Source organism: Phalangium opilio, unplaced genomic scaffold, assembly GCF_054372755.1.
Source record: "Phalangium opilio isolate 3A_F unplaced genomic scaffold, DU_Popi_V2 ptg000070l_1, whole genome shotgun sequence".
NCBI lineage: Eukaryota > Metazoa > Arthropoda > Arachnida > Opiliones > Phalangiidae > Phalangium > Phalangium opilio.
This window is the reverse complement of record NW_028324182.1, coordinates 3,287,508-3,307,971: the sequence shown is the minus strand read 5'-3', so window position 1 is coordinate 3,307,971 and position 20,464 is coordinate 3,287,508. Positions and strand designations below refer to the sequence as shown.

At 37.3% G+C, this 20,464-nt stretch overlaps 1 protein-coding gene across 4 annotated transcripts in view; it reads right to left on the bottom strand.

The window, feature by feature from the left end:
- Impbeta11 (importin beta11) overlaps window positions 1-20,464 on the bottom strand; it is a 39,903-nt gene that overhangs the window by 6,837 nt on the left and 12,602 nt on the right. For all 4 annotated transcript variants that reach the window (XM_089842490.1, XM_089842492.1, XM_089842491.1 and 1 more), the window contains 9 exons: window positions 17,457-17,639; window positions 16,969-17,009; window positions 15,507-15,645; window positions 12,749-13,018; window positions 12,030-12,070; window positions 11,616-11,681; window positions 3,317-3,482; window positions 1,487-1,678; window positions 659-819 (listed from right to left, as the gene is read on the bottom strand). In XM_089842490.1, coding sequence (XP_089698616.1) covers window positions 659-819; window positions 1,487-1,678; window positions 3,317-3,482; window positions 11,616-11,681; window positions 12,030-12,070; window positions 12,749-13,018; window positions 15,507-15,645; window positions 16,969-17,009; window positions 17,457-17,639 — 1,259 coding nt within the window. The remainder of the gene's footprint in view (window positions 1-658; window positions 820-1,486; window positions 1,679-3,316; window positions 3,483-11,615; window positions 11,682-12,029; window positions 12,071-12,748; window positions 13,019-15,506; window positions 15,646-16,968; window positions 17,010-17,456; window positions 17,640-20,464) is intronic.

The following is a 20,464-nucleotide window of genomic DNA, read 5'->3' as shown; positions in this document are numbered from 1 at the left end:
CTTATCCCATAAATCCGTTTTTGCACTAATCTATATCTATATAAATCAAAGTCCTGACTGACAGACTGACTGATAATCAACGCCCAGCCCAAACCGTTTGCCCTAGAAGGCTGAAAATTTGCAGGAACGTTACTCATAAGTAGTAGGCAAGTACTAAGAAAGATTTTTCCAATCCGCCGCCATCTTAAAAAATGGCGCCGAGAAATGTAAAAAATCTTCTCTATGCAACAAAGTCCGCGCGTTTCAACCGATTTCACAAATATTTAGTACACTGGTTTCCTTTAACCTATAGACGGGCTGAATGGTCTTTTGGGTTCGATTTGTTGCCATCTTTTTAAATGGCGGCCAAAAACTTAAAAACCCTTCTTTATGGAATTATGTCCGCGTGAAAAGTAATAAAAAAATGTCCCGACGGGCTGACGGGCAACACCGAGTGTCTTCGCTCATAGGGTGCTACAAAAATATTAGTCATCAGTAAAATCTACCCATTCTTTATATCATTCTGAAGGAAGTTCTTATTACACGCGAGCGACGCCGCGGGTAACAGCTAGTTTATTATAAAAGATTATTCCGAGGTTTGATAAAGTATTGCCACTATTTTTTTTAACACAATTCAAGGGGAAAATGAAAATGTTAAGAAATATAATTCTTTACTTACTCTCATGACAATTGTGATGCCTTCAGATCGCATATCTTTGATTAAAGAACAACAGGAATTGACTATATCTTTGCCACAAAGGCTTAGGAATTCGTTTGGCGCCAATAGAATGTAACCTTGGATAATTTGCATACAATTCCGCAAATTTTCTGTCCCCAATTCTGAAAAATAAAAGAATTTCAAGTTTTGTGACGTCATCCCACCTATAAAGTATAAATTTTCCCACGCTGCGATTCAACTATAGCGCTAAACATTTTTCCAACCACTTCCTCCTCTTTACAACCAGGGATAGACGTGATTTTAGAAGTAGGAAAGGAGAATTAACGGTTAGTATTTACTTCAGTTATTCCGACTCATAGCCTAGTATAGAGCCCCTCCCTCCAACACGTAACGAAAATTTCAAATTATCTTATTGGCTCACTTAAACTTCGTTTTAATGACGTTGCTGACAGGGACGGCGAAAAATACGTAATTCCTTTTTACCTCTGCCGCTATGACCCGCCTCTTATTTCATACCCTCTCCCTTTCCGGGGAAGGGGGTCTGGGACTATTACGCGCGCCCAGATCACTCTGTTCTCCATTCCTGCTTCTAAAATTAGATCTATCCCTGATTGTATTTTTCACTGTTCTCAAAAGTAACATTTTAAGCCTGTGGTTCAACACTATCATATATCTTCGATGGATTAGTTACGAGATAACATTAGCTCAAGCCATACAATTTAGACTACCAATATTGACGTCACATCGCTGTAGCTCCTCCCCTCTCAGTACCACTCTATACAACTCGCGCAATTTAAATTTGTCAGGAAATTATTATATCCAACTCACCTAATAGAGGTAGTAAATTTCTAGATAGTGTTAACAATTCTGGCGTGAACGTTGACGTATTTTGAAGCAACGCCCACCAGAGATCGAGACCATCCTCTAGCAAGTACACGTGACAAGGCTGTGTGACGTCAGTACTCAGGGAAATGACAGGAAGTAGAAAGTGGTGCAAACCAGCACTAAGAACTCCTAAACCTAAAAAAGGAAAACGTGAAACGTGTTGCAAATGGTTAAATACATAAAAATTAAAAATTCCTCATCAAAAAATTTTATGTGAACTCAAGAAGCGATATCTAGTTTACTAGGGAGAAGGTATAAATTCGCCACATTTCCAGCTTTATCTCCAGTCCAAAGGTAGGTCCGGAGTTAATCCCCGCCTCTAAATTACAACCAGCATCTCATTGGTCACTGGTTCTTGAAAACTTACGTCAGCGCGGCGCGAATGACGAAAATTACGTATTTTCCGACTGAGGAGAGGCGAAATGGCCCGGCCTCCTTTTACGTCCCCCCTTGTATTTTGAAAGGGGGACTGGGACTATGGCGCGCGAATACTTAGGCATCTTATACCTTCTCCCTAATAAATTAGATATCGCTTCTTGAGAACAGTTTTATGTGAAAAGCTAATAACAAAAATTCAAAAACTAACAAAAATATGAACAAGTCACGTAAAAACATTTACGTATTAGCTAGGTGTGGTAGAGGGTGGTGAGGGACTGTTAGTTTTGTATGTGCTAATGCAGTACAGTATTCATGTATATATATAATAATAATAATAATCTAAGCTTTGCCTACGAAGGGATTTCCACACTAAGCCTGTGGCTTGTTTACAGGTGGGTCCCTTTACAATGCATAGAGGGGTGGTGGCTATAGCCCCTATGCCACAGCTAACCGACAGCGCCCTATACTAACTATTACCGTTAACCTCTGCAAGTTTTGATGGAAAGGAGAAACCGGGTTAGACCGCGGAGGAAAACTCCTTTGACAAGCGGGGAGAGAACTTGCAAACTCTACGCAGAAGGATTTGTTCCCAGATTTTCACCCGGTGCCACAGTCCGGGATCGAACCCGGGATACTCTTGCTGCGAGGCGAAAGCGCTAACCGCTACGCCACCCCACCTTCTATATATATATATATATATATATATATATATATATATATATATATATATTATTTTAACGATTAAAGGTTTTCAGGCTATTTCATTATTCCATAATAATTAAAATGGTTGTCTGGTCATTTCGCAATCCCTTTAACAACAAAACAATAGACCTTTCCTAAAAAAAAACCAAAGGAAACCTGGGTAAAAGGTCCAACAGCAGTTCATTCGAGTCAGTTTAGTTCTAGCAGCAGCCAATCAAACCTAATTTATTCGCTCAGTACTTATAAAGGCCGCTTTCAGTCCAAGATTTAACGTCTGGTCATAGTCGTATTTTTGTACTTTCGAGTTCCCATCTTTTGTTAGTTATTATTATACTTAATTTCGTAAAATATAGTGTAAATATTATCTATTTTTAACAGTTAAAAAATCCGTTAAGCCTAACTATATCCCAATAATCCAGCACCAGATGGCGCCTGCTGTCGTATCAGTGACGTTTATCCGCATGATATGCGCGTGAGTGGGACCTTTTAAACAAGATGTCCCGGGCTCAGAAACTTTTTCAGAAAGGCCTTTTGTCAAACCATTTCATTTCATAATCAAAATTTAACAAATCAAAATGGTTTTCGGGCCATTTCATTATCCCTTTCACGATTATAAGTATAGTTGTTGGGTAGTTTTACTGTCCCTTTTACAGCCTTTTCAATTAAAAGAAAAAACTAAGCGATTGATCATACCTTGGACTAGATGCACCAGTAGTGAAATAATGGCACATTTTAACATATTGTGATCACCAGATGTCTCCCATAACAACGGTAAATAATTAGCCAGTTCCGCCGCGTATGGTTGAATCAAACGGAACATCCGTTGAATGACATAGGACAATACATACAGTACCGCCATCTGCAACAAGATTTTTTTTTTTAATTTTAGTTTTTGATTTTTCTTTAATTGTGGCACTACGCCTTTAAAACTGAAAAATTTAGTATCCCTATAATGGTGAGATTAACACTAAAAATAGTCAACGCTTCATGGATATATCACTCAAGTTAAAACACGCACCACATAATTTACTCTTCGTCTGAAATGGCGCGAATTGATTGGTGACGTAAAATTTGAGGCAAATTCATCGGACGAGGGGGTGAGCAGTACGCGCGCCGAGAGAAAAATCGAGTTTGCCTCAAATTCTACGTCATCAGCACAGTGGCGTAACTACAGGGGAGCAGAGCCCGCAACTGCGGGCGGGCCCATGGCTTTTTGGGGGCCCTTTCGAAATTTTCTTTAAAGACTGATTGTTCCATATTTTATAAAGTGCCCTACAATTTCACAAATCGTCCAATAAAGTCCTATAATTTAGTGATTTCAAAAGAAATTATTTATGATCCCCGCTGTATGACGTTTTAAACGCAGAATTAGTGATATCTCATTTGGTCAGAATGGTGAGATTAAAAAATGGCGGACCTCGCTTCGCTCGCTAAGGAATTTTTTTATCTTCAATTCTCACATAATTGAATTTATACTCCTTTTTCAGGTATTTATATGAAATGATGAAAATTACTTTGCATTCTGAGCTGAACTCAAAATAACACAATTGAATTACGCCTCTGACCATTCATTTAAATATCTAAGCCCACAGATTGAAGTGAATTATAGCACAGACCTTTAAACTATGTTCAATTATTAAAAAGGGTTTTGAAAATCTGTCATCTCTGAAAACATCTCTTCCTACCTGACCCTTTTAATTAGCTTGATTTAGTCATTATCAGTCACTTTTAAGTCTCTTTTTGCTTACAATTTTATTTGATTAATAGTCACCCCTTACGAAAATAATGAGTCTTCATTTAGGAGCAGTTTAGACCAATTGCTTTTTTCACATTGTTAAGAGGTTTAAGACCTCTTCTAGACATCTAGAATACTGCTCTTTGGGGTCTTTTAGAAGTATTCTAGACGTCTAGAAGAGGTCTTAAACCTCTTAATAATTTGCACCTGCGCGAAACCATGTTTATTCTGATTTTAAGATGTTCTACAGACCTCTGTATAGAATAGTCCTATACAACGTCTGTTAAAGATATGGTTTGAAGATGCCCCTGAGAGGTCTGAATAGAAGATGCTCAGCAGAAGTCTGAATAGAAGATGCTCAGCAGAAGTCTGAATAGAAGATGCTCTGTAGAAGTCTGAATGGAAGACGTTCTCGAGAAGCCTGAATGGAAGACGTTCTCGAGAAGTCTGAATGGAAGACGTTCTCGAGAAGTCTGAATGGAAGACGTTCTCGAGAAGTCTGAATGGAAGACGTTCTCGAGAAGTCTGAATGGAAGACGTTCTCGAGAAGTCTGAATGGAATACGTTCTCGAGAAGTCTGAATGGAAGACGTTCTCGAGAAGTCTGAATGGAATACGTTCTCGAGAAGTCTGAATGGAAGACGTTCTCGAGAAGTCTGAATGGAAGACGTTCTCGAGAAGTCTGAATGGAAGACGTTCTCGAGAAGTCTGAATGGAAGACGTTCTCGAGAAGTCTGAATGGAAGACGTTCTCGAGAAGTCTGAATGGAAGACGTTCTCGAGAAGTCTGAATGGAAGACGTTCTCGAGAAGTCTGAATGGAATACGTTCTCGAGAAGTCTGAATGGAAGACGTTCTCGAGAAGTCTGAATGGAAGACGTTCTCGAGAAGTCTGAATGGAAGACGTTCTCGAGAAGTCTGAATGGAAGACGTTCTCGAGAAGTCTGAATGGAAGACGTTCTCGAGAAGTCTGAATGGAAGACGTTCTCGAGAAGTCTGAATGGAATACGTTCTCGAGAAGTCTGAATGGAAGACGTTCTCGAGAAGTCTGAATGGAAGACGTTCTCGAGAAGTCTGAATGGAAGACGTTCTCGAGAAGTCTGAATGGAATACGTTCTCGAGAAGTCTGAATGGAAGACGTTCTCGAGAAGTCTGAATGGAATACGTTCTCGAGAAGTCTGAATGGAAGACGTTCTCGAGAAGTCTGAATGGAAGACGTTCTCGAGAAGTCTGAATGGAAGACGTTCTCGAGAAGTCTGAATGGAAGACGTTCTCGAGAAGTCTGAATGGAAGACGTTCTCGAGAAGTCTGAATGGAAGACGTTCTCGAGAAGTCTGAATGGAAGACGTTCTCGAGAAGTCTGAATGGAATACGTTCTCGAGAAGTCTGAATGGAAGACGTTCTCGAGAAGTCTGAATGGAAGACGTTCTCGAGAAGTCTGAATGGAAGACGTTCTCGAGAAGTCTGAATGGAAGACGTTCTCGAGAAGTCTGAATGGAAGACGTTCTCGAGAAGTCTGAATGGAAGACGTTCTCGAGAAGTCTGAATGGAAGACGTTCTCGAGAAGTCTGAATGGAATACGTTCTCGAGAAGTCTGAATGGAAGACGTTCTCGAGAAGTCTGAATGGAAGACGTTCTCGAGAAGTCTGAATGGAAGACGTTCTCGAGAAGTCTGAATGGAAGACGTTCTCGAGAAGTCTGAATGGAAGACGTTCTCGAGAAGTCTGAATGGAAGACGTTCTCGAGAAGTCTGAATGTAGACGTTCTCGAGAAGTCTGAATGGAAGACGTTCTCGAGAAGTCTGAATGGAAGACGTTCTCGAGAAGTCTGAATGGAAGACGTTCTCGAGAAGTCTGAATGGAAGACGTTCTCGAGAAGTCTGAATGGAAGACGTTCTCGAGAAGTCTGAATGGAAGACGTTCTCGAGAAGTCTGAATGGAATACGTTCTCGAGAAGTCTGAATGGAAGACGTTCTCGAGAAGTCTGAATGGAATACGTTCTCGAGAAGTCTGAATGGAAGACGTTCTCGAGAAGTCTGAATGGAAGACGTTCTCGAGAAGTCTGAATGGAAGACGTTCTCGAGAAGTCTGAATGGAAGACGTTCTCGAGAAGTCTGAATGGAAGACGTTCTCGAGAAGTCTGAATGGAAGACGTTCTCGAGAAGTCTGAATGGAAGACGTTCTCGAGAAGTCTGAATGGAATACGTTCTCGAGAAGTCTGAATGGAAGACGTTCTCGAGAAGTCTGAATGGAAGACGTTCTCGAGAAGTCTGAATGGAAGACGTTCTCGAGAAGTCTGAATGGAAGACGTTCTCGAGAAGTCTGAATGGAAGACGTTCTCGAGAAGTCTGAATGGAAGACGTTCTCGAGAAGTCTGAATGTAGACGTTCTCGAGAAGTCTGAATGGAAGACGTTCTCGAGAAGTCTGAATGGAAGACGCTCTCGAGAAGTCTGAATGGAAGACGCTCTCGAGAAGTCTGAATGGAAGACGTTCTCGAGAAGTCTGAATGGAAGATGCTCTCGAGAAGTCTGAATGGAAGATGCTCTCCATTTCACTAACGTGTTCTTTCCCACGACACGGTCTCCTGTTGCTTGCACTTTATCAAGGCCAACTAAACTCATTTTACCGCCCTTCGCCCATTTAACAATCGCTTTTTTCGAGGACATATTGCGTAAGACTCAAACATCAATTTCATCAATACCAGACCATGTAACGTGCAAACATAGAATTGGCTGTAGTACTCAGAATGTCTATATGGTAAAACGTCAGTACTAATTTATAGAAGGCTCTTGTTAGAAGACTTATTTCAAAAACTTTATTCTAATTGAAAAAACAGTGAATCTAAAGGGAACTAAACCTTATTGTGCCCTGTGGATCTATAATTAACCTCTTGGTTTTACAACCTCTCCCTAAAGAACCATTTACAATGTTAGTAATATTAAGTCTAAATCAGGCTAAATAACACTATGTTTCCGGATACAAACAGAAATAATTGTTGTATCACATAATTAAGCTTAATAATTAACCTTATCCATCAATAATAGTTGGCAAATGTCGGGGACACTCAATGTAATAAATTAAAAATATATTTCGTTTCCCTTATAGTAAAATCAACGCCACACAAATAGAATATACTTTTCCCTGTTTACTATTAAAACAGCATAACATATTTACTTGGTACAATTTAGTCCAATGATGCAGGTTTTGTATGAAAATTAATCCGATGATACCTGACAGATCTTTTAAAGTCGGGAATATGGAAGCGCGAAAAATCCGTTATGTACATAACCGGCAGGCTCTCACCCGACTGTGCGGCTCGATGCGATGCTCGAACGTTCATTTCCCGCCTTTTTATTATACTTCCACGCATGCGTCAGGCTGTTTCTAGGCTAGAAACCTCTTATTTTTAGACCTCACGGTTTCATGTTTTTTCCTTTGACCTTCTACAGTCTGCATGCTCATTTCCCGCCTTTTTATTATACTTCCACGCATGCGTCAGGCTGTTTCTGGGCTAGAAACCTCTTATTTTTAGACCTTCTCACGCTTTCATGTTTTTTCCCTTTGACCTTCTACAGTCTGCATGTTCTTTTCTTACACAACCTGGCTGTTTCTAGGCTAAAAACCTCTTATTAAGCAAAAAGTCTCAAGCTTTAATTTCTAGACCTACAGTCTGCCCTTTTAAAGGTACTTATTTTAGACCTTTTAAACTGTTCGAACGGAAAACTTATACGAGTTTAACGCTGCTAAGAATGAAAAGACATAACTGTTTCATTACATACCAAAATAGCGACGGTGGCTTAGATTAAGGATAAATTATTTCTTTCTTAAACACGAACCCCCCCCCCCTTGCTATTGTTAAGAAACTGATAGTTGATGATTGCTTTACAACGGAGACCTAGCCTTCTTAAATCTACATCCCATAAAAATGGTTGTTTACACTAGAAATGATGGCACAGAAATAATTTCTGTCAATAATATTAATTCGCGTCAGACTTCTATTTGGGTTGGGCATGATATTTTTCTAAATGGCATTGTTAACGTGTTGGAATATGACAAGATAATGAATAAACATAGACGTCTGAAAATGTAGATCATGATTTTCTGCTAAAGACTTGCAGCGTACGACGTTATCCTTAACCCTGAGCATAGGCGTCTATAAGACTGCTTAAACATCTTAATATTAGACCGGACTGAAAAACCTCTTGGAAAGAGGAAGAATTAAAACCTCTAAGTTGGTCTACAAGGGCAACAGATTTTAGGTGTCTTCTTGAACCCTGAACAAAGGCGTCTTTAAGACGTCTTAAACATCTTAATGTTAGACCGGACTGAAGAACATCTTGGAAAGAGGAAGAATTAAGACCTCTAAGTTGGTCTACAAGGCCAACCGTTTTTAGATGTCATCTTTAACCCTGAACATAGACGTCTTAAACATCTTAATGTTAGACTGGACTAAAGAACCTCTTGGAAAAAGGAAAAAGTAGGACCTCTATGTGGGTCTGTAATTTAGGGAACTCAGAATTGCACTTGGCTAAGACCGTGCAAAGACGTATCATAAGCCTAAAATGGATCTTAAGTTAGACCATCTTAAAACTAAAGCTAAATAGAGGTCTTATAATAGCCTAAAACAAACCTTCGATCATCCCAATTTTTAAGTTAGACTAATCAAGAACAAAATAAGACGTCTTTTAGTGTTTAAAGTGCAAGAATAGACCATGTTTAGACCGATTTATTTTCGTAAGGGACTGTTTCAAGCAAATCTAAATCTATGTCTGTGTGAGCCCTTCAGTATTTGTTTAGATCTAGGTGCGATATAACGCTTCTTTAAAGAGTCTTACCTTCTCAATAAAATAAAATTATGCACACTCTAAGTCTAATAATTTATGAGTCCTGTATAATCCTATAATTTGATTAATCTTGTCCTGTATAATGCTTTAATTTGATTAATCTCGTCCTGTATAACGCTATAATTTGATTAAACTGGTCCTGTATAATCGTATAATTTGATTAATCTGGTCCTGTGTAATCCTTTAATTTGATAAATCTGGTCCTGCATAATCCTGTAATTTAAATTAATCTGGTCCTGTATTATACAATAATTTGATTAATCTGGTCCTGTATTATCCTATAATTTGATTAATCTGGTCCTGTATTATCATATAATTTGATTAATCTGGTCCTGTATAATCCTATAATTTGATTAATCTGGTCCTGTATAATCCTATAATTTGATTAATCTGGTCCTGTATAAACCTTAAATTTGATTAATCTGTGCCTGTATAATCCTATAATTTGATTAATCTGGTCCTGTATAATCCTATAATTTATTAATCTGGTCCTGTATAATCCTATAATTCAATTAATCTGGTCCTGTATAATCCTATAATTTATTAATCTGGTCCTGTATAATCCTATAATTCAATTAATCTGGTCCTGTATAATCCTATAATTTATTAATCTGGTCCTGTATAATCCTATAATTCAATTAATCTGGTCCTGTATAATCCTATAATTTATTAATCTGGTCCTGTATAATCCTATAATTCAATTAATCTGGTCCTGTATAATCCTATAATTCAATTAATCTGGTCCTGTATAATCCTATAATTTATTAATCTGGTCCTGTATAATCCTATAATTTGATTAATCTGGTCCTATATAATGCTATAATTTTGCGAAGAGAATCCTATTTCTTGTATTAAAAATTCCCTAAAAGAGTTGAGAGCATGAATTGCAGTATAGTTTGCGCGAGAAATCTTGATCGAGAGCGGCGATAAGGCGCATTGCTATAAATTATGAAAGGGAAAAGTAGTAACGTTCGTGATGCTTTCATACTTTTGAAAGCTCGACACATAAGAAGGGGCCCTTATTGACGGGCTGCGGGGGGGGGGCCTTCAAACGTCGTTACGCCTCTGCATCAGCAAGCTTGTACCCCCACCCTCGCGAATTTTTATGACATAAATGTGGTTAAAATCGAATTGCCTTACCGAAGGCTACAGTGATATATGAATGAAGCGTTAGCTTCTATAATAGGTCCATGCTAAAACCCCGTTCTTACAAAGAATCTGGAAAATCAATTTCCCTGATATTTCCAGGTTTTTTCATAGGTTTTTCCCTGATATTTCCAGGTGTAAGAGCCCCTAATTTTATAGAGTATGCTAATAACACTACAAACATGGCCTTGAGAGGACTCAGAGCCTCAGAGGGAACGCGAGTACCGCTGGAGCCATCTCTATGGCTGGAAATTATTATTATTAAATTATCCGAAAATTATTTTTCTTTCGGCTACCTCGATCGAAAATAAACTGGATTCGGCGAAAAGTACACTCTCCTCGTAAATTTCCCTGATTTCCCTGACATTTACTATTTATTTGAAATTTCCCTGATTTTTCCCTGACGTTTGACGCAAAAATCAATTTCCCTGATATTTCCCGGTTTTCCAGGTTTGTATGAACCCTGTATAAAGAGGGGGAGTTGAAGCTAGCAGCTTTGGCAAGGCATTTTTTGAGTTCTCGCTTTTCTTATTTATTTGTTAGTTATATTTTCCTAGGCTCCTAATATCCGGTTCACAGTATTTCGACCAATAACAGGGCAGAGAAAGGTGCGCGCGCACATCGGAAGCTTAGAGTATCAAGAACACTCCAGCCTAGCCTTCTAACCCCCCCCCCTTTTCTACCCTCTTTGGTTCTTCTAAAGGAATCGCCGGTCGTCGCCCCTAATGGGAGAGTCCCGAAACTTTTCGACTCTTAGATCATGTTACAAAATTGTAGTGGCGTTACGCGATTGGCCCGAGGTAGTTAGTTCACCCTCCCTTTAACTGGCCCTCTATAATTCACCATTCATGCACTAAATTCAGGCAGGAATAGATGTAATTTTAGAAGTAGGAATGAAGAACAGAGTAATCTGGGCGCGCGTCAAAGTCCCGGACCCCCTTCTCCTGGCCGGGGGGGGGGGGGCGCACGAAAGAAGAGGCGGGTCATAGCGACAGAGGTAAAAGGAATTACGTATTTTTTGCCGTCCGTGTCAGCAACGTCATCAAAACGTAGTTTTAGTGAGCCAATAGAGCTATCTCAGTTGTGGCGTCAGTGCTTAGGTAAAACGCAGTGGGCGGCCATGTTTGGTACCGCTTTGGTTCTGAGATAGCTCTATAAGATAATTTGAAATGTTCATTACGTGTTGGAGGTAGGGGCTTTATACTAATGTTGAAATTAATTAACAGAAGTTCTTTATCCCATTAATAATGATGTTAAAATTAATTATTACCTTAGTATCACATTCCGAAACCTGTCGCAATAACTGGTATAATTTAAACACAGTCGCTTCCAAATACTAAAAAAATTAAAAATGAGAAAAATTTCAATAGTTTATCCTCCCTTTTATATTTTACTTTAAAGGGACTGTAAAGCAGACATCGGCGGTGAGTAAAAATTATTTGAAATACGCCAGAGGCACGTGACCGAGGAGAGGCGTGGTTCAAAGAAGCTTAGTTCGTTTTATTTCGAAAACTACCACTACATGGAATTGGCGCTGCAATCTTGAGAAAAACAAGGACGAAGTGTCCAGTCCCACTCTATGTGGAGTAGTCTTTGTATCTTGTTGTCACGTTGTGCTTGCGACGTATATCAAATAATTTTTACCCGCCCGCCGATAGCTTCTTCGCAGTCCCTTTTAACTTACAGGCATAAACTGTTCTGTGCTAAAATCAAAATCATCAACAGGTGATTTGTAGTTAAGAAAAACAACCCTTATAAACATGAAACTATGGCCTAGTAGAATTCATCATAATAATTAAGATCATATGATAACAAATAATAGTTTCTACGAAAACATATTTGTTGTAAAACTTGATGAGTAAACACCCGTGACCCTATATGGGACCTCAGACCACCTAACCCATGGACAGGCAACTGAATAGGGAGCTCGGTTTGCTTAGAGCAACGCCTGACACTAGCGCTATGTGGCGGCGGATGCTGGAAGTTTTTCCACCAAACCCTAGTAAATAAAATCGGCGCCATTTTGTTTTCTTTTAGGAGTAGAGGTCTCCAGTCACCGATATGGGGAGAAAATCTGACTAAATTATAAAAATGAGTTGAATTTCATTATTTATTTTAGCCTCTTCCTCTCATTAAAGATTCATAAACGAGCTATCAAGTTGGTTTTTGTAAATATTACTCTGGTATTGTTTATAAAGTCTGTTTAACATTAAGCCTTGGCTAAAAAATATCCCGAACCATTACAGAGGAATTTTTCTTTACAAGAGTACATTTGGGGATAAATTTGTGTCGGTAGACGCGTGAGGGCGCTAGCTACGCATTACTATTTGTTAACGTGGGTTCAACAAGGCTTTGCCTGCCCATGGGTTAGGTGGTACCACCACCCTTATCTAAAAAGGATATCTTCTTTTAATGAATTAGCAGCCGTTAATTTGACTACTAAATCTTCTTGGGGATCCAAGAGTTCCAAAACGGCTTCGTAGAACAAAGGTCGATTTTTGGGTGACAATTTGACCTCTATCCATTGACCAGCTAACCAAATAATCCTTCGTCTTATAATCCTGTGCCTCAAATCTTTATTCTTCAGTTCGGGTATCAGAGATTGCGTGAACCAATTGTCAAAGTCTATATCTCCTAATAGTTGAAAAGCTGTTAGACCAACTGCATTGTAAACTGGAAAAGAAAAAAAAAGAGAAAAAACTCATTACTTCTAAATTTTTTAAGATTAGGGGGAATTGGTTTTCTAGAAACTATAAAACGGCGATATCTTTCACATAAAATCACGACGAAATCTTTGGCAAAATCACAAAATCAAAGAAGAGATTTTTGTCGAAATCGCGATATAAAAGAGGAAATCTTTGTCGAAATCGCGAAATCAAAGAAGAAATCCCGAAATCTTTGGCACAATCGAAGAACTCCCAAAATCTTTGGCGAAATCGAAGAAATCCCGAAATCTTTAAAATCGAGGTCCCGAAATTTTTGGCGGAATCGCGAAATCAAAGAAGAAATCCCGAAATCTTTGTCGAAATCGCGAAATCAAAGAAGAAATCACGAAATCTTTGGCAAAATCGCGAAATCAAAGAAGAAATCCCGATATCTTTGTCGAAATCGCGAAATCAAAGAAGAAATCCCGAAAAATTTGTCAAAATCGCGAAATCAAAATAGAAATCCCGAAATCTTTGTAAAAATCGCGAAATCAAAGAATAAATCCCGAAATCTTTGTCGAAATCGCGAAATCAAAGAAGAAATCCCGAAATCTTTCGCAAAATCGCGAAATCAAAGAAGAGATCGCCAAATTTTTGGCAAAACCGCGAAATCAAAGAAGAGATCGCCAAATTTTTGGCAAAACCGCGAAATCAAAGAAGAGATCGCCAAATTTTTGGCAAAACCGCGAAATCAAAGAAGAAATCGCGCAATCAAAGAGATCCCGAAATCTTTGTCGAAATCGCGAAATCGAAGAAGAGATCGCGCAATCAAAGAGATCCCGAAATCTTTGTCGAAATCGCGAAATCAAAGGAGAAATCCTGAAATCTTTGGCAAAATCGCGAAATCAAAGAAGAAATCCCGAAATCTTTCGCAAGATCGCGAAATCAAAGAAGAGATCCCGAAATTTTTGGCAAAACCGCGAAATCAAAGAGATCCCGAAATTTTCGGCAAAACCGCGAAATCAAAGAGATCCCGAAATTTTCGGCAAAACCGCGAAATTAAAGAGATCCCGAAATCTTTGGCGAAATCGCGAAATCCAGGAAGAAATCACGAAATCTCTGGCAAAATTGCTAAATCAAAGAAGAAATCCCGAAATCTCTGGCAAAATTGCTAAATCAAAGAAGAAATCCCGAAATCTTTGTCGAAATCGCGAAATCAAAGAAGAAATCGCGAAATCTTTGGCAAAATCGCGAAATCAAAGAAGAAATCCCGAAATCTTTGGCAAAATCGCGAAATCAAAGAAGAAATCCCGAAATCTTTGTCGAAATCGCGAAATCAAATTAGAAATCCCGAAATCTTTGTCGAAATCGCGAAATCAAAGAAGAAATCCCGAAATCTTTGTCGAAATCACGAAATCAAAGATGAAATCCCGAAATCTTTGGCGAAATCACGAAATCATAGAAGAGATCCCGAAATCTTTGTCAAAATCGCGAAATCAAAGAATAAATCCCGAAATCTTTGTCGAAATCGCGAAATCAAAGAAGAAATCCCGAAATCTTTGGCAAAATCGCGAAATCAAAGAAGAAATCCCGAAATCGTTCGCGAAATCAAAGAAGAAATCTTTGTTGAAATCGTGAAATCTTTGTCGAATCGCGAAATCAAAGAAGAAATCCCGAAATCTTTGTTGAAATCGTGAAATCTTTGTCGAATCGCGAAATCAAAGAAGAAATCCCGAAATCTTTGTCGAAATCGCGAAATCAAAGATGAAATCCCGAAATCTTTGGCGAAATCATAGAAGAGATCCCGAAATCATAGAAGAGATCCCGAAATCTTTGTCGAAATCGCGAAATCCAAGCAGAAATCCAGAATGTTTTGGCAAAATCATAAAATCACGAAATATTTTTTGGTGATCTCAAATGTTTTGGCGAAATCGTGAAATCCTGTACGTTTTGTTTTGGGAATGTCGGACCCCTCGTAATGAAGTCTACACAGGCGCACAATAATTTGACAATGGGGAAAGCTAATTTTATATAATAATGTTAATATGCTACCATTTTGTCGGTATTTCAAAACTTTGGAAAAAATGTAACTAAATTTACCCAGTCAGAAGTAAGACAAGGGACTAGAAGTAAAGGGCTCGAGCATTGGTAATAGATCCTAGAACTAGTGAACAAATTTGAGGATTTTATGCCGCTCCCATCACACTAGAGAGAAAAAAAATTGGAGTTCCAAAAAATGTTTCCAACCCCCTTCCCCTCAACCTAAAGTCGCGGAACACGGACGAAGCGGGTGCTTGGATCTAGTTCGGCCGTCTACCGCCGCGAGCGTCTCACGTTTTGGAGGGAAAATTTAGAAACCGCTACCAGAGGGCCAACCGTTGGTGTCTTATCAAGAATATTCACTTTCGCCAAGTGAAGAATTTGGTGAACACGATACTTCTAGTCTCTTATCTTACTTCTGCCCAGTATATTACAGTTATTTTTAAGATACGGTATTTTTACATCTCTATGCTTACCAGCGTCTTTGTAGAGTATAGCTTCTAAATTCTGCGTTGGTCCCATGTTTTGAACGTTTTGTACCATTTCTAAAATGACTGGAGTGATTATTTGGCGAAATTCATGAAACAAAGCCATGAACAGAACTTCAGTGCATGGCTATAATATAAAAAAAATCATTAAGTTAATTAGATTTAATTATAACATTTGTTTGAGGGCTAAATTCCCAATACTAGCTTCTTAATTTTTCTTCTTCTAAATTTTGGAACTAACAAATATTCACCAATAATTTCAAAAAATATCCCATAAAATACAATTTTTAACCTATTAACTTATGTTAATTTCATGAAAAAGCCTTTAAAATTTTATATTCTTGCCTTAAATCCAATGCTTTAAATTTAATTCATATTCGCTTTAATACCAATTCATATTCGCTTTAATACCAATTCATATTCGCTTTAATACCAATTCATATTCGCTTTAATACCAATTCATATTCGCTTTAATACCAATTCATATTCGCTTTAATACCAATTCATATTCGCTTTAATACCAATTCATATTCGCTTTAATACCAATTTATTCTCGCTTTAATGCCAATTTATTCTCGCTTTAATGCTAATTTATTCTCGCTTTAATGCTAATTTATTCTCGCTTTAATGCTAATTTATTCTCGCTTTAATGCTAATTTATTCTCGCTTTAATGCTAATTTATTCTCGCTTTAATGCTAATTTATTCTCGCTTTAATGCTAATTTATTCTCGCTTTAATGCTAATTTATTCTCGCTTTAATGCTAATTTATTCTCGCTTTAATGCTAATTTATTCTCGCTTTAATGCTAATTTATTCTCGCTTTAATGCTAATTTATTCTCGCTTTAATGCTAATTTATTCTCGCTTTAATGCTAATTTATTCTCGCTTTAATGCTAATTTATTCTCGCTTTAATGCTAATTTATTCTCGCTTTAATGCTAATTTATTCTCGCTTTAATGCTAATTTATTCTCGCTTTAATGCTAATTTATTCTCGCTTTAATGCTAATTTATTCTCGCTTTAATGCTAATTTATTCTCGCTTTAATGCTAATTTATTCTCGCTTTAATGCTAATTTATTCTCGCTTTAATGCTAATTTATTCTCGCTTTAATGCTAATTTATTCTCGCTTTAATGCTAATTTATTCTCGCTTTAATGCTAATTTATTCTCGCTTTAATGCTAATTTATTCTCGCTTTAATGCTAATTTATTCTCGCTTTAATACTAATTTATTCTCGCTTTAATACTAATTTATTCTCGCTTTAATACTAATTTATTCTCGCTTTAATACTAATTTATTCTCGCTTTAATACTAATTTATTCTCGCTTTAATACTATTTATTCTCGCTTTAATACTAATTTATTCTCGCTTTAATACTAATTTATTCGCTTTAATACTAATTTATTCGCTTTAATACTAATTTATTCACTTTAAATAATAATACTTTACCTTCAGACTAAATTTCCACGCTTCACCACCTTCATCGACAGCTGAAATTAAATTTGAAAAATTAGTTAAGTATAATTCAAGAGAGTGCTACTGAGAGGGGAGGAGCTACGGGGACGTGACGTCAATATTGGTAGTCTAAATTGTAGGGCCTGAGCTGACGACTTCCAATATGGTCGCCAAAACCGAGGTAAGACATAGGAGGGCGTGACGTCACGAGAAAGTCCGTAGTAGCAGACTAGTGACTGTTTTCAGTAAAGCTCAGTTTAAGCAGGGATCCATGTAATTTTAGAAGCGGGAATAGAGAACAGGGTAATTTGGGCGCGCGTCAAAGTCCACGACCCCAGGGAGCCCAGTCAGAAATTTCAATTTCTTACAGGAAAAATGGGATTTTTTTCCGGAATAATAGGATTTTATAGGAGAAAAAAATGTGTTTTTATAGGAAAATATAGGACCATGCTTTTTTAAAAAGTAAAAAAGTGTTTTCATACCAAAATCTTCTGGGGAGGTATCCCAACAATTGAGATCTTCTTCTGTTAGTAGAAAATAATGCGTTAAGAGTCTACGGCAAATTCCAACCAATGTATCGTGATTGAAGAATTCCTGTTTTGTTTTACACGCTTCTAATGTCGCTTGCTCTTTAGATTCTTCCGCTAGGTAACGGGCTACCACACCTACCAATTAATTAAAGTTTAATGAAACATTTAATGCAATTAAAAAAAATTAATAATAAACGATTCATTGTCCCTTAATTAAAGAACATTAGAAATAAAGGGAAAATAGAGCGGGCCTTAAAAAAGTTACAACAGTAACTAATAGTTATTCAAAAAAAAATAAAATAAAATAAAACGGTTTACAATCCCTTTAAAAAGAAAATTGGAAATAAAGGGACTGTAAAGTGTGAATTTAAAAGTTAATAATGAACGATTCATCGTCCCTTAATTAAAGAACAATAGAAATAAAGGGAAAATAGAGCGGGTCTTAAAAGTTACAACAGTAACTAATAAAATTTAAGTTATTCAAAAAAATAAATAAATAAAAATAAAACGGTTTACAATCCCTTTAAATAGAAAATATAGAAAATATAGAAAATAAAGGGACTGTAAAGCAATAGAAATAAATAAAGGGAAAATCGAGCGGGCCTTAAAAGTTAAGACAGTAACTAATAAAAATTTAAGTTATTCAAAAAAAAAAAATAAAAAAAAAAATAAAAAAAAAATAAAACGGTTTACAATCCCTTTAAAAAGAAAATATAGGAAATAAAGGGACTGTAAAGTGTGAATTAAAAATTACAATATAAAAAATTGCAAATTAAACTATTAAAATAAATTACAATAAAGTTAGGTATCCAATTAAAATACAGAAGCTGAAGTGATTAACTAATGTTTCATTTAAAATAATAAAACAATGAAAACAAAATGAAGCAAAGAAAATTAAAACAATTGGAATAAAAAAAGAAGAGACGATTTACTGCACCTGCGTGAAATAAAGGGCAAGTAAAGTGTAAATAAAAATGATAACGCATTATTTTGAGATCAATTGCAATGCCATCTAATAGACAAGCTCAAAATTACGCCGTCATCGCAATTTTTAGACGTTGAAATTTCACCAAAACATAACTTTTAAAGCATCCTTTCACATTTTGCGCTTTTTTTCCAAAGTCACAAACGCATTTTTTATCACAGTTGAATTAAAAGCATTTTAGACGTCATGCACAAACGACGCTACTCCTATCAGCCAGATTTTTTTTAACGAGTCAGTTTCAGCCACATTTTTTTTTCAAGAGAGACCAAGTTCATAAAGTATGTTCCATTAGTTTGTCACTGGTAACCGAGAGCTTGTCATGAAGTGACGTAGGTCATAGATTCTCGTAAAGCGACGCCTGGTGAGGCGCTGTCAAAGGCTTAGTACAGACTAAATAGGAAGATTGACTGCAAAACCGAGTGTAGCACTTCAATTCTTGAACTAGCTCGAGCTGTAAGTCTCTAGCATTACATAGTATAGGTAGTGTCATACTTATGGAAGGAACATGTCTTATAAACTTATGGTGCAGTGTATATCGAAATCAGCTGATTTTACTAAAGCCCCATGCAACGTTAAAGGGAATGCGAATTTACAATTTCATATCATTTTTTAGCACGAAAGTGGTATTATGTTACACTTTCGAGTCTCTACTTTCAAAATATCAAGTTTTTAATATAGTTGAACCAAAGTTCATATTTTTTAAAATCCATTGAAAAATCACGAAAACTCAGTTTCGATATATAGAAAACTGTTCGCCCGTTTGATGACATCACTAAGACGTCAGGGAAAAAAAAAGCGCGGGAATCCTATACGCGTCTGGAGCTTCTCGCCAGTCTAAACTCTGGATGGTCTGATAGCGGAGAGAGTGGCGCCATCTCGAGTGAAAAATATATATGTGACGTCACCCAACAGGAAACGTTTTAGCTTTTCATAAAAAGAGGATTTCAAATTTATGCAGCATTTTCAAATGCATATTGCGGCCAAATAACAACCAGAAACGGGAGAATTAAAAGCTTGATATTTTTGAATTCACAGAAATTAATTCTTTCTTTTGTTATTTAAATCAGACCAGGATTTTTATTTCAAACGAAGCTTGTCATTCCCTTTAATTGAAACGTAAATTAAATGCAAATGGGGCTAAAGACTATACATAAAAATATATATTTTTAAATTATACCCAGATCATTAGCGTAATGTCGTTTAGAACAAGTCCTCCCATCAGAAGCTTACGTAGAGAAAGATTAACAAAGAACTATGTTTTAACTTTGCAAAATATTACTTTACACGCCCCTAAACAGTTTAAATTACGTCTAATAGGGAGCTAACAACTGGCTAGGGGGAAGAGATAGTCTGACGTCTGCAGCCCCCTCTGGTTGGCATTTTTTTGCGCGTAGAATACCGTTCCCAACCGTTAGAGGGGATGAAACTCCAGTAAGAGATAGAAGGGTGTGACGTTTCAGGGTCAGAACTGTTAGCTCCCTATTTCATAAAATATCCCAATAGACCGTTTTCAAATGGGAGGGGGCGAAGTACAGTCGACCTGATAAATGGTTGAGAAGGTAAATCCGGTATGTAGATCCACGGAGCTGTATTGTAGAAGGAGTAGAGACTAGGCCTCTAGGGCCTAGACATAAGCGTACTAGTGCTCCGCGCACAATTTTCGCGCATACCGAGCCAATGTAAACAATCTCTGACGTCACGTGTTTTAAAGAAGGCGTCGTTTTCTTCTTTCCCGACTTAATTCTTTGAATATTTTCCATATTATAGTTAATATAAATAGAAATAATAGTAAAAATAAAAATAAAAATAAAAATTTGAATAAGATTTGCAAACGCTTGAGAAACTCCCGTCACCCGGACTCAATACACAAAAAACCGAGGCTTAACCCTCCTGAACGTTCGTAGCTCGCGGCCATCTTTATTGTTTACATGGGCTCGCCTAGGTTTGGAGGGAGGGTCAAAATTCATACCCCCTT